Here is a 14,948-nt window from a genome sequence, read left to right as displayed (position 1 = left end):
CCCTTTTTTTTTTTAATTTTACGGAAGGTATGAGCGAACTTTTATTTTGACATCCTGCGAAGAATTGTAGCCTAATCGTTTCTTGCTTCACCGCATTGATGACATTAGTGACAGTGCCATGGCAACCGCGACGTGAGCGCACGCGATGAGATGCTGGCGCTCGTGAAGCACCGGTAACGCTTCCCGGATTTCAGCTGTGGGTCTCCGGTGTAAAGGTGCAGCAGCATCGCACTTCCTCCCTGCATTCATGCTCCGGAACAAAAACCTACTTTACACTCAACAGTGTTCGGAAATTAGCTCTTCAGCTGGGCTGAGTAACAAACCGCTTCTTATTGGATATCTAGTGCACTACATAGGATGTAGAAGCAGTTATTAAGTTAGCATGTCTAGTGAACTAGTTAGGGAGTCTCGAGTCATTTGGGAGTGGTCCCGGCTTTTCGCTTCTCCACACAACCAAGCTAACTATGACTAGCTTATTTAAGTCCTTAAGACCATTAACGTTAGCTTTAGCCGGTCTTAGCACTCAATATTAGGTTTGTGAGGAAGCGAAATAAAAAAAAAAAATAACGTTTTGTTTCTGAAACGTAATTATAAAATTTTTTAGGTTTTTCTCCAGTTTGGCTAATGTAGCTTTTATTTCTTACTGTAGTGTGACCTCATTATAATATGTGTGTGTGTGTGTGTGTGTATATATATATCTTTCTAACGTTGCAGTGAAAGAAACAAGAAAAAAAGACAAACTATATGATAATGTAATTTTTTTTTGAAAGCATACGATAATGTACAACATTCGTAGTTTTAATTTTTCATATTTTAGACGGTTTTGTGTTAAAATATGCAAATGAGGCAGTCGAGCGTGCAGACGTTAATTTGCATATCATAAATATTCATGAGATACAAAACCAACTGTGGTTTCTGTCACAGTTTAGTTTGTTCCATAGATTTATTCACAGTATGCAGGATGTGCTTTGTTTTTCTCTTTTTTTTTTTTTCTCTCTCATTGACCTTCCTGGATTATCTGTCACTTCCACCTGCTTGCTGCTAGTCAGCAATTAGAAAATCCTCTTGGTGCCTAATGAAATCCTTGGCCATGTGATGTGATGTGCTTGCTGTCGACCACAAGATATGGAATTAAATTCAGTGTCGGGGTGGTGTTTAGGAAAATAATCAACACCGGTGTTCTGTGACGTGACCTGATAAGACGACGTGTTCCTGTTCCCATCCAGATGATGATTTTTCCATAAGAGGACTTCCTGAAGTGTTTTATTCCTCTTACACCGCAACAGTGTGTATTCAAATTTAACAGTACTTTTTTTTTTTTCTACAACTAAAAGAACAATCCATAGGTTATCAGTTTATAGTTGCATGTACAGTAGTGTTCTTGTGCTATGACTGACTGACATCCAGCTATAAATGAGACCAAAAAAAAAAATGACTGAGAAACTGGAAAGGGTGAAAAACGTACTTGCTGTTACTGGAGACTCTTTCCGTAAACGTGAAATAAACATCTGCTCTAGAGCAATTCCAGCGTTATGGACGTGACACTTGAACTCAAAATGGCAACAAATGACCCAGTGCATGTTTTATTGTCTCCCAGTATTTAAACAGGTGTTGCATATTTTAAGGCTGTACCATACTGGAGAAGTGATAGAACAAGAACAATTCCCATAGTACATCTAGGGCATGCCAGAAAACGCCAATAAAAGATGCGTTATGGACGTGACAGAAAAAGTATCACTTTTCTTGGGTGACTGTACATTTTTATCAAACTCTGTGAAATTGTAAACCTAATGTCGAAATGGAGATATCCGTTTGATAGAGGGGTCCAAGGTGAATATTAAAAAATCTTTGTTTAAAATATTTTGTATTTCATGCAGAGTTTCGGAAGGAAAAGTCAGCGTTATGGATGTGACGAAATTCCGTTACGGATGTGACGCGTCTGAAATAGACATGGCGTATGTTTAGAAAATCAGCAATTTAACCACCATAACCCTTTGAAAAACTCTCTAAATATCAGCTAAAACTATCAAAGTTCTTAAATAATATTTAGGATGGCTATTGTTTTGCTGTTTTGTGGATTTTAGCATACATTTCTGTGGCTTGTGGCAATAATATAGAATTGTACATGATCAAAGTTGGTTTTAGCTTGGGGTTTACATTATAAGAAAGAAAGACTGACAGTGACATATTAGGTTGGTTACAAATTGGTTCAACTTATTCACATCTGTAAAATACAGGCCTAGGTGATATCTCTGGGAGTGGTTTTGATGTATTACATGTTGCTTTATTTTTGCATGGTGAGGTTGACATTTACATGGAATTGGCCTCTAGCAGACTTTTTTTTACATTTTTTAATTTTACTAGGTTGAGTTTATACAGTGTCCGCCATGTCCGAGTCCCTGTAAGCTGTGACGATAGGAACATTAACGTATTAGAATGAATGCCTCAATATACAGTTGTGCTCATAAGTTTACATACCCTGGCAGAATTTTTGCTTTCTTGGCCTTTTTTCAGAGAATATGAATGATAACACAAACTTTTTTTTTTTTCCCCCACTCATGGTTAGTGGTTGAGTGAAGCCATTTATTGATAAACAACTGTTTTCTATTTTTAAATCATAATGACAACAAAAAACATCCAAATGACCCTGATCAAAAGTTTACATACCCCAGTTCTTAATACCGTGTATTGCCCCCTCTAACATCAATGACAGCCTGAAGTCTTTTGTGGTCGTTGTGGATGAGGCTCTTTATTTTCTCAGATGGTAAAGCTGCTCATTCTTCTTGGCAAAAAGCCTCCAGTTCCTGTAAATTCCTGGGCTGTCTTGCATGAACTGCGCGTTTGAGATCTCCCCAGAGTGGCTCGATGATATTGAGGTCAGGAGACTGAGATGGCCACTCCAGAACCTTCACTTTGTTCTGCTGTAGCCAATGACAGGTCGACTTCGCCTTGTGTTTTGGATCGTTGTCATGTTGGAACGTCCAAGTACGTCCCATGCGCAGCTTCCGGGCTGATGAGTGCAAATTTGCCTCCAGTATTTGGTGATAACGTGCTGCATTCATCTTTCCTTCAACTGTGACCAAGCTTCCTGTGCCTTTGTAGCTCACACATCCCCAAAACATCAGCGATCCACCTCCGTGCTTTACAGTAGGAATGGTGTTCCTTTCATCATTGGCCTTGTTGACACCTCTCCAAATGTAACGTTTATGCTTGTGGCCAAAAAGTTCAATTTTGGTCTCATCACTCCAAATTACCTTGTTCCAGAAGTTTTGACGCTTGTCTCTGTGCTGTTTGGCGTATTGTAGGCGAGATACTTTGTGGCATTTGCTTGGTTTTAACAGAGCCCCTGATTTTCCATTTGTTAATCACAGTTTGAACACTGCTGACTGGCATCATCAATTCCTTGGATATCTTTTTGTATCCCTTTCCTGTTTTATACAGTTCAACTACCTTTTCCCGTAGATCCGTTGACAATTCTTTTGCTTTCCCCATGACTCAGAATCCAGAAAAGTCAGTGGCTGGATGAAAGATGCAAGAGTCTGTCTGGATCCCAGAAACTCACTCAGCTTTTATGCACACACACTGATTACAAGCAAACAGATCACAGGTGAGGATGTTACCGTACCTTTAATAGCCATTCAAACCAGGGCTTTGAACCGGTTCAAGGAACGAAAACCGGGAACTTTTTCTATTTCACATGGAACAGAAACAAAACCAGAAACTTTATTATTTTTTATGTTCCGGAACAGAAACGCTTATTAAAAATAATGGTTACCGGTTTTTATTTCGCTCCTCAAAGTTTCCGTAGCCTACAAATAAAAAAGTCATTCTTCTCCTGCACAAGTTTCTATGACCCGCTGGGGTTCACTTCCTGTGTGACGTTCGCTGACTGAATGGAGAGAGCGGGAGGGTGGACTACTATCACGTCTCCACGTGATAAGTGAGTAATTGCATTACTGAGTGTCTGAGCAAAGAAGAGCCTGAACGTTGCAACCTCCCTATTGGCTGTTTGTAAAAATGTATCAATTGTTGCCCTTCCCACGGGAATCATCGCGGGCTCGAGAGACGAGACAGTTCGTTGGTAGCAGAACAAAATGTCTGGACACAAATCGGGTTTTCAGAAAAGAAAATAAACGGAGGGTCGAAAATATAAAAAAGGAGGCAGAAAATGCAAAACGAGTTTTAAGGTAGGACAAATGGTTACTTTTCTGAGGCAGCCCGCCGTGACTGCAGGCTTTCAGTTGTGTCATTGAATGGTTACTTTTCTGAGGCAGCCCGCCGTGGCTGCCTGCAGGCTTATTTATTATAGCCCATTTAGTTAAAATAGTTGATATAAAATGTTTATAGTTATAGTTATGTGATGGTTGTCCTGATTTACTGGTGTTTTTTTTTTTTTTTGTGGGGGGGGGGGGTTGCGCGATGTTGCACCCGGGTCCAGATTAGGGCAGAACCGGCCCTGGCTACATTTCAGGTGTAGTTTGTTTTATGTATGTATGTACTTGCATAGATGTGTACTTGGTCTTCCAATATGGCGCCTAACAAAATCTCGCGGCACGGTGACGTCATGCGGTAGCCCTCTATAGGGCCCAACTAGCCTTTGGTAACACACTAAACGAATTATCTTTCATTTTTGGCACTTTTTCTGTTTGTGTAGATGGGAAGACATACTGAGAATCCAAATCGCCAACATTTGAAATAATAATTGTTTTGAATTATTTCTTGTCTTATTTAATGAAGGTTGTAATAGAATTAGCCTACATTTGGCTTAAGCCGGATGAGACAGAGACATAATTTTATAGCCATTTGTTAAACAGCTGACAGGGAACGTAATTAACCGTTCCGGGAACGAAATTTTTTTGTTCTAACCGGTTCGGGAACGTCTATTTAATGGTGGAACCCAAAACCGGAAACGTTAAAATTCCGTTTCTGTTCGGAACGAACCAATAGGAAAAAAATTCTGGTTCAAAGCCCTGATTCAACCCCATTTGTGTTAACTTCTGTGCATGTTATCAGGCCAAAATCACCAGGGTATGTGAACTTTTGATCAGGGTCATTTGGGTAGTTTCTGTTGTCATTATGATTTAAAAAGCGAACAGTCATTTGACAATAAATGGTTTCACCCAACCTCTAAGCATGAGTGGAAAAGATGTTTTTGTGTTATCATTCATATTCTCTGAAAAACGGTCAAAGAATCATAGATTCTGCCAGGGTATGTAAACTTATGAGCACAACTGTACGTTGAGTGATTTGCAGCCAGAATTATTGTGAGCTGCTGTTATGGAAAATTAATCAACAACTTCTGACCGATCAGATTTGAGAATTCAGCAGCTGTGGGAAAAAAAAATATATATACCGTTTTTTGCCTTTACTCCAGGTTTGGATATTTGAAGCATACAATGTATAGTTCAAGCTATCATACTGAACACTTCAGTCTGGTGAAACAACTGTCGTTTTTTTTTTTTCTCCCACCCCGTTTTCCCAGAGCAGCGAGATGTCCTTGTTTAAGGCGCGGGAGTGGTGGTCGGCCGTGCTGGGCGAGGGGGAGGAGTTTGACCAGACCTGTCTTTGTGTCGGAGATGTGGACAACAGCGGAAGTGGTTACGGTGAGTGGCCACGCAGAGGCGCATGTTAGATAGACATGCATCAGAGGAAATGTTGTCTGTATACTGGATATACAGATAAACCTCTACTCTTTCTAGATAAGGTGGTGGTGGGTAGCTACATGGGAATGCTGCGGATTTTTGCCCCCCACGCCTCCAGGCCAGCCGAGCAGAGCGGAGTGGACGCCCAGCTGCTGGAGGTCCAACTGCGAGACCCCATCATCCAGGTGGAAGTGGGCAAGTTTGTCTCGTAAGTCAGCAGTGGGACAGGATGAGCCAAGGCTTTCAAAAAAAAAACGAATGTGAAGTGAGCTGAGAAATCTTTCGCATCTTGAGGGATCCGAGAGTAAAAATATGAACACAGCAGAAGGTCGCAGAGGGTGGACGCTATCCGTCACTTCAAATTTTTCTCAAAATGACCCCTCCGTAGTGAGCTCAGACTTGTGAATTTGTCTCAAATTTTCCAGGCAAGTCGCACGATCGGCACAAAAAAGCATATGTAGCAAGACAGATCGATCTCTCTCGCCCAATATGGTGCTTTCATTTCGATAATTGAAGCCGAGGAACCAGTGTTTTACTGCTTCTGAACACCAGAATCATCAGTTATATGCAAATGAGGTTGAATGTGCATATTTCCTCCATGGTGTTCAGAGCCACATTTGAAATTACTGCCAGAAGCAGTCATGGTTTGGCTACTGAAAGCATTTTCAGCCAAACTTGCTAACGGAATATAAGCTTTTTTAAAACGTTTATTTAGACCTAATTAATGCGTGTGTGCAAATTCGTCTGTATGTGCAAATTAGCTGGTTGAAACACTTGAAAGATGTTCATGGACCACAGAAATTTCGGAATATTATTCAAGCAATAAAATAAAACTAAATCCTGTCGATTAACAGTTATTCCACGAAATCGAGTCGTACATGAGCTGATAGCTGACGAGGCGCGTAGCACCGAGTTGTCTACAAGCCGTGTACGACGAGATTGAGTGGAATAACTGTTTTATTCTATCCACATTCACTGGATTTTGAGAAACGTCTATTTTTATTTTTTGCAAATTCGATCAATAAAAACTTCTGACAAAATAATTTCCGCTTAGCGGATGTGTGACTAATTGCGTACATGCATAGTAAAATATTCAAATTTGACAATATTTACATCGACAGTCGATCAGTGAAAACCCATTTTAATGAAAAAATTAAGCTTCAGACTTCGAGTAGAGTTTTTATTTCGTCCTCGGTTGGTTCAGCAAAATGCGCCGCCATTTTGGTTTTTCTCTACTTCTGGTATATGAGCTGATAGCCTAGTAGTAGAGTAGCCAATCAGAGTGTGCGGTTGCTCATATCCAGTGAAAGTGGATAGAATAATACCATTTATCCTCGTAAATCGTATGTAAATTAGGCAAATTTATGCAAATTAGCCTTATTAATTTTGCACGGAAATTTTAAAAAAGAAAAAAGAAACACCTGGATTCTGCAGGTGCTACGTTGTTTGTCCTGAATTTTGTAAAAATTTGACAATTTAGTAACAAAAATACACTCTTTGCTGTTATTCCTTGGAATCTTTGTTATTCCAAGGATTCCGGGGGGGGGGAACAAGGTGACTGTTCCTTGCTAATTGCCTATTGTTTTATACAGGCCCATTTCTCTTAAAAAGCAATATCCGAGATCTAAAAATGTCCATAAAATCCGGACCAAATTGCCTGATTTAAAAAAAAAAAAAAAATCGGCATATTTCATAGATTAATAATGTTTGTTTTACATCTCTTGGTCATACTTCAAATTTCTGTCTGAGCTTCTTCGCCTCAGAATCTCAAACGGTTTCTAAATTGATGACGATGTAAGTTAGTCATGATCCATTTCTTTATGTACGTATGTGGTGGTGTATCATCTGTTCGCCGTATATTCACCAATCCGATACCAAGAGCATTGAAATAAAGACCGAGAAGATTTTTATTCACCTTTGAAACAGAACATCCTCCCTCGTTTCTGCGTTCAGTATGCTAGTATGACGTACAGTTGTATTTCTCTGCGTGTCTTTCAGCTCTTCTGTGCGTCTCTCTGATGGATGGTTCTTTCTGTGCTTTAAGACACTGCTGAAACCTATTATCGGATTTAATCTCTTTTCGTTGGTTCCTCAATGTATACAGGACGGAGAGTGGAGTGAAATGTTTTTATATTTTTTTGCCGCAGAGATGCACGCTGTGGTTTGGAACCTCACTTTTTTTTAATGAAATAAAAGTCCCTTTTTGTTTTTCTGCTCCCCAGACAATGTCTGAATTGAAAGACATGGCAGTTTTGTAGGCGAAACTGCAAATCGAGCCCTCTGGAGAAGGTTCTGTCTCTCACATTGGGAGCATTTCTTTTGGATTTTGGAACGTGGGCGTGTGGAGCGTGTCAAGGACTTATCCAGCCGGGATTTATTCATTCTCTGATGACTCTGACGTGATGTTAGGAAACATTTGGACCAAATGACCAAACGTGACCTTCTGTTCTGTGTCTCCAGGTGCTCAGAGCTGCTTCACTTGGCCGTGTTGCATCCCAGAAAACTGTCCATCTATGCCATCTCAGGTTTGTGCCTTGTGCTGTGAAGAGGAAGCATTTTATATGTTAGGCTTGAAGGCAACACCGTACCTAACTGGAGTGTCGATGAAACGCACAACAGAAGTAATGAAATCTTTCGATTACGTTCATTATGTCTTATATTGAATATTGTTAGTTTTTTCTTTTTTATCAGACATCTAATTTTTTAGGTTTGTTTACCTGACATGTTTCGACATACGACTGTTGTCTCCCTCAGAGTGTCACCGGATGTTATTGGTGACGCATCTTTTATCAGCTGATGTTTCCGAAGGCGTGGCCTTCCTGTCTGGATTGACGGGTTGGTCACGCCTTCTACTGTCAGTTCGTCCCCTGCAAGATGGCACTCCAGGTATGGGAGAGCATGTATGCTCCCTCATCTCGGTTGATGGTCCTCGGACTTCGCTTACGGATCTCCACGGCCTCCCTGATCCAGCGCTGATGTTTATTATCTTCTGTGCGGATGACTCTGGCATTCCCCCAGTCCATAATATGATTTTCCCTTTTGCAATGATCCCGAACAATAAAAGAAAAGGCACAACTGGAAAATTATAAGTCAGCCATAACAGATCATTGCAAAAGGGAAAATCATATTATGGACTGGGGGAATGCCAGAGTCGTCCGCACAGAAGATGATAAACATCAGCGCTGGATCAGGGAGGCCGTGGAGATCCGTAAGCGAAGTCCGAGGACCATCAACCGAGATGAGGGAGCATACATGCTCTCCCATACCTGGAGTGCCATCTTGCAGGGGACGAACTGACAGTAAAAGGCGTGACCGACCTGTCAATCCAGACAGGAAGGCCACGCCTTCGGAAACATCAGCTGATAAAAGATGCGTCACCAATAACATCCGGTGACACTCTGAGGAAGACGACAGTCGTACGTCGAAACATGTCAGGTAAACAAACCTAAAAAATTAGATGTCTGATAAAAAAGAAAAAACTAACAAGAAGTAATGAAACACGTGGGGGCGTGGCTGTTATCGGGAAATAATCAGCAACAGGGTTTTTTCGTAGTTTTTTTTTTTTCTTCTCTCCAATAACAGAACATAATGAAGTGTTATTCCTCTTCTTTCGACACTATGGTCATTTGTACAGTGGCATATTTGGGCAATTGTAGATTTAAAAAAAAAAAAAAAAGACAAATTTTGTATGAGCTGAGGGAGGGAGTAATATTCAGAGAAAGATACCTCAGAACTTCAGAGAGTAAAGTTGGAAATTTACGAGAAAAGAACCCGCAGATATTCTCTGAGATTAAAAAGTCACAAATTAATGAGAAGAAAACTTTAGTAAGAGTGTTCTCAGAATGCACTGCAGCCAGGAAGCTGGGAAACATGAGATCGTTTCAGTTTGTTTTTTTTTCCTTGTATATTTGTGACTTTTTAATCTTGGAATTTCAGAGTTTTGTTTTTTTTTTCCTTGCAAATTCATGACTTTATAGACTCAGAGAATGTCTGTCTGTCTGATTCCCCACTCACAAATTCATGACTTTATAGTCTCAAATTTCCGATTTTTTTTTTTTCACCTCACAAATTTATTACTTTATCATCTTGGAGAATTTCTGATTTTTTTTTTTTCTTCACCTTACAAATGTATGACTTTATAGTCTCAGAGAATTTCCTATTTTTTTCTCCCCCTCTCAAATTCATGGCTTTCAGGCTTTCGTCTAAACGGGGGAACAGGGGCGCTGCGCCCTCTTACTCTCGGCGTGCGCCCCCTTACTGACTCCGTGAAAACATCCTAGCAACACAACATGACAATGTATCTGATCATCAAATACGTTATAATTGCTCCAAAAATATTCCAATCATAGTAGATACACTGCCAGGCGGTGAAAAACAATCCGAATTGGCGTTTTCCAGACTGAGGCGCCATGTTGTTTAGTTGTCGCGGCTGCTCTCATGAGATTTGACATGGGTTACATACAAGGTCAGCTGACTTGTAGAGCGAGATTTCTTGTGACTGAATGACCTTTCACCCACCGGCGCGGGAGCTTTTCACAGAAGTAGTTCGCGAGTGGTTTTTGTTGACACTTGGGCATTTAAAGATGTCATCCCGCGGCACGAAACGGAAGAAAGCCAAAGACTGTCCGGGGCAGAAGAAGATTACTTCTTTCTTTTCAATGTTGACAATTTGTTACAATTTCCCTCTCAGATGGCCTCAGAATGTCCCATTATGAGCATTTTTCAAAGGCTTTGCACGGCGGGGGGGACAACCGGCACCATCCCCCCCCGCTTCGCTCCCTCGCCATGGTGAGCGCCCTCATACTAAATTTTTCTAGAAAAAACCCTGGCTTTATCGTCTCAGAGAATTTCCGTTTTTTTCCCCCTCACAAATTCATGACTTTATCGTCTCGGAGAATTTCTCATTTTTTTTTTTTTCGCCTCACAATTTATGACTTTATAGTCTCAGAGAATTTCTGATTCCCCCCCTGCCTCACAAATTCATGACTTTATAGACTCAAATTTCTGATTTTTTTTTTTCACCTCACAAATTTATTACTTTATCATCTCTGAGAATTTCTGATTTTTTTTTCACCTTAGAAATGTATGACTTTATAGTCTGAGAATTTCCAATTTTTTTTCTCCCCCTCACAAATTCATGACTCTATCGTCTCGAGAATTTCCGATCCCCCCCCTCGCAAATTCATGGTTTTATTGTCTCAGATAATTTTTTTTTCTCCTCACAAATTCATGACTTTATTGTCTGAGAATTTCAGGGGGGTTTTTTTGGTTTTTTTTGGGTCTCCCTAGATTTTTTTTTTGTTAACCTACAATGGCCCGAATACGTTGTTGTACATTTACCAGCAATTATCATCTTTGATTTGGTAGTCTTTAATAAATACTTTTAATCAGTTTATTGTTAAATTTAATGTCAGAGAACATCCTTGAGTCAAATTAGTTCCTGTTATCACTTACATAAAATCGTTGGTTAATTTATTTTTTTCCCTCTCTTCTCTCTTTTGCCATTAATGGTACAAAAAAATTCAGCTTGTCATGTTTTCAAGAAACCACAATGGATGTTCATTTTAATGACTGTTACAAAGCGCTGACACTGGAGGCTCCTTCCGTATTTCATAAATCTTAAACTAAACGCCTCCTTCCAGAAAACTTCACGAGATCAACTAATTTTTCTTCGTTAAATAATAATGCATCAATTCGGCCCATGTGGTGGTCTGCCTAGAAGTTCTTGTGGATGGGGTTGCTATAGAAATGAGTGTATTATCATAAACCTGTGGCAGCACTGCAGTCAGTTTTGGTGTTCGAGAAGAGTCATCAACACCTTCCTGTCTGGTGATTTCAGGTACTGCTGGAAACGTGGAACACGGGGATCAGTACCAGCTCCGACTGGTTTACGAGCACAACCTGCAGAGGACGGCCTGCAACATGACCTACGGCCCCTTCGGAGGGGTCACTGGTGAGCGTTTTGCCAGTGACTCTATTCTTGCATGCTCGAGTGCCAAGGGTTCAAGACTTTCTTGCGTGGAAAAATGTCCATGACAGGTTTCACGCTTTTATGTTTTTGTTAATTGAGCTAACTTGTTCACTGTTTGCGATAAAGTCTGGTTGATTTATGCCGTGCGGTATTTTGGGAGCAGCAGTAACCGAGATGAACTTATCAATGAGCACATCCTCTGGTCGTTTCGCTGTATGAAATGCGACTATAAATGGATAAAAATCACAACATGTAGCTCTTTGCTAAATTCAAAAATTGTTCTACCAGGATCTTTTGCTCTACTTGAGGATGGAAAATAATCGTCTGTTGGTTGGTTGTAACAGGAGCTCTACTTCACATTGGGTTGTTGATTCTTTTCCTATCACAGTATGCTCCCTAGGGTGTCATTCCTTTTATATAGTTTTTTTTTTTTTTTTAATATATGGATACGTGTGTCTGGGAAATGTATGACCGGCTAGTAAAACAACCGTCCGTAGTAATGAGGCGTTTGTTCTTATGAAGGTCTTATTTACTGCTGACTCCTTCATTGTCCTCAGACTAGATAAAGAACGGATTATAACGAAGCTCCTATAAATAGAGTCGCGTCCATCTTAATACTTAATCTGATTATTTCTTTCTTCATGCAAAATCATGATTCACCACACGGTGGCAGCAGAGTCTGTCTTTTCAGCTCATGCACGTTTTATCCCTTAAAAAAAAAAAATAACTGCAGTGCACTTTTGGGGAAATGTGGAGTCGTGGTACTGTAAATGCGGTTCGAGTTTCCGTGTATATGAGAGAATTGCCGAAGTAAGCACTACCCCCGAATTCTAGTCCAGAACCTCCTGTGGAAAACAAAGTGGCCTAATTAATCATACATACAGTGATATTAATGACGTCCCCGGAGCAGGAGGCGGTCCACAAGCCAGGAAGGAGACAGTAGTTTCTGAAAGGAATGTACCGCGTGGGTATGGTGGCCTGCTGCTGACCCGAACCCTGTCTGGTCCACTAATTACACGACTAGCACATGTTACTCTGCGCTGAACCTTCCAAAAATCATTAACTCGCGCACACGCAGTTATTAGGTTTCCATCTGCATCGAAGGAGCAGCGTCGTTGTTGGTGGTTCTCGTTGACCCCTCGTTGACGAACCGGCGATCTTTTTTAGTGGCGCAGCGAGACCTAATTAGTCCCGTCTGTATATTTTTACAGCTTCAGTTTTTTTGTGTCGTAAACTAAGCACAGATCTGAGCGCGAGTCACGGACCGTGCAACTCAGAATCGGAGTCTAGTGTGCAGACGACAAAAAAAAAAAAGTCATGCGCACGAGGAAACCATCGACGATCAAATAATGAAATGGCGCTTCTCTAATGCGACTCTTCATCCATCACACTGCAGCCAATTGTTTTTTTTTATTATTATTATTATTTCCACAGGACATCACTTCATTTGCATCCAGTCCATGGACGGCATGCTGATGTTCTTTGAGCAGGAGAGCTACGCGTTCGGACGCTTCCTCCCCGGATTTTTACTCCCAGGGCCGCTGTGTTACTGCGCCCGAACCGACGCTTTCATCACCGTCTCCTCCTCTCGCCAGGTGGAGTGCTACAGGTCAGATTCACAACGAAATAGGCTCTTGTTCCCTCTGAATCCACAAACCATTTTCATGAAAAATACTGATTCGAATGAAAATTAAAGGCAGCGAGGTGTTTGAATTTCATTGAAAATTGCATTTGTATTCAGGTGGGGTGAAAAAACAAGTAGGTGACCAGGACAAGGAACTTACACGTCCGTGCCTGTTGCAAAAAGTCACCTTGCGGATAAACAAGTTGAAAGAAATCAATCGGGTTCCCTGTGGTGATCTACGTACGTCGTTTGTCCATACAGACATCGTACGGTCACAAAAGCCATCAAAAATCAGGTTGATGCATCACCATATTCGCTTAAGTATGGAGCTTCATGCCGCGAGGAGCTCCGCTAATAGACGTAACTAGCTAAATAAGTCCCTATACATTATTACATCACGTTAGCTACCAATATTTAGCCTGGTCAATCAAGTTGCTGGGCAACCGAAACACTAGACTGGTCATCACACATGCTCTTAAAGGAGAACTGAAGGCAAATTTTTTTATCAAAATCCTATTTATCTCATTTTATTAAATATAGGAATGTGTTTTTGATCGCTATTTTGTCGCTGCTATAGCAAGTTATGAGTGTTTGAAATATGCTACATAATATATCAGTCCATATGTCAAAGCAACGGCCATAAACGAGATTCGTCGAGACCTGTGCGAGACATCGTAGGACGGAAGTAAACCGTACAGCGGAAATCAAAGTGACCAACATCTGCCAACGTCGTCAAAAGACGCGCCCGCCCTCTTTGGAATGCTGATGTCATCAAGCCGGAAGTTTTGTTTTTTGATAGCGATCAGGAAAGTTTGAAAAAAAGTAGGCAGTAATCGTCATTTAAACTCGTTTTTGTGCAATATTTCGTTTGGAAAACAGTTTTCAAAATGGCGGCGCTGACACCTGGCTGACACTTGACGTTTCGAAGTCTCGCACAAGTCTCGTGAAGATCGCGCGGATAAGCGACGCCTGCAGTGAATCAAACGAACTAAATTCAACATGGCTAAAAACCGGATAGGCCGATAAGTAGAATGTTTAGTTGCCAATACGAGTCACGATATAAGGTTACTAAAACCGAAAACGTAATTGAATAACACGTTAATTAAGAAATAAAGCAAGTTTAAAAATGACTTCAGTTCTCCTTTAATTGCCTTGTGGTTTCGCTAACAGGTTGAGTCTGATTTGCGCACCATTAAGCAGTACAGTAGTTTGTAAATTTTGGAGCCCTCTGCTGGTTGTTAGGCGCATTGCAATTTCAAAGATCATGTTAACGAGTCCATTTTATCAAAACGTTGTGCGCTTCATGAGTGGATTTTGACTTAACAAAATATGACATTCTCAAAGTTTTGCTTTTTTTTAATTTTATTTAAAATGTGGCCCAAAAACATTGTTGTAATCTAGCCACTATAGCAGTGTTTAAGTTTCAAAGAGCAACTCTAATCTGCTAAATGCTGAATGAAAATTGTAAAATTTTTTGTAAAAGTTTTTTTTTTTAAAAACAAGAGGGAGGCGTGAGGCTCGAGCACTTGGCCATGGTCTAAAAGGTCAAGGGTTCAGTTCTTGCGGATTTCTCCCAGTGCCATTAGCAAGGCACTTACCCCAAGGCTGCCCCAGGGGAACTGTCTCTGCAATTAGTAATAAGTCACTGAGGGGGGTCACTTAAACGAACTACCGCCATCGCACTGAATGTAGCCCAAGCTTTCGTAGCACT

At 40.7% G+C, this 14,948-nt stretch overlaps 1 protein-coding gene across 7 annotated transcripts in view; it reads left to right on the top strand.

The window, feature by feature from the left end:
* The first annotated feature begins 125 nt into the window (after positions 1 to 125).
* Positions 126 to 14,948, top strand: part of bbs9 (Bardet-Biedl syndrome 9) — a 253,915-nt gene continuing 239,092 nt past the window's right edge. Inside the window, exons 1-7 of one of the 7 annotated variants that reach the window (XM_060905681.1) lie at positions 126 to 215; positions 1,160 to 1,285; positions 5,483 to 5,603; positions 5,700 to 5,850; positions 8,103 to 8,167; positions 11,482 to 11,595; positions 13,048 to 13,222. In XM_060905681.1, the coding sequence (XP_060761664.1) occupies positions 5,492 to 5,603; positions 5,700 to 5,850; positions 8,103 to 8,167; positions 11,482 to 11,595; positions 13,048 to 13,222 (617 nt within the window). In that variant the 5' untranslated portion in view covers positions 126 to 215; positions 1,160 to 1,285; positions 5,483 to 5,491. Of the gene's footprint in view, positions 216 to 870; positions 1,286 to 5,482; positions 5,604 to 5,699; positions 5,851 to 8,102; positions 8,168 to 11,481; positions 11,596 to 13,047; positions 13,223 to 14,948 lie in introns of those variants that run through there. The other 6 variants (XM_060905680.1, XM_060905683.1, XM_060905684.1 and 3 more) reach the window with 6 other exon arrangements.

This window comes from Neoarius graeffei, chromosome 23 (assembly GCF_027579695.1).
Source record: "Neoarius graeffei isolate fNeoGra1 chromosome 23, fNeoGra1.pri, whole genome shotgun sequence".
NCBI classification, from domain to species: Eukaryota; Metazoa; Chordata; class Actinopteri; order Siluriformes; family Ariidae; genus Neoarius; species Neoarius graeffei.
The sequence above is the reverse complement of the archived record's forward strand: the minus strand, read 5'-3'. Positions and strand labels throughout refer to the sequence as shown.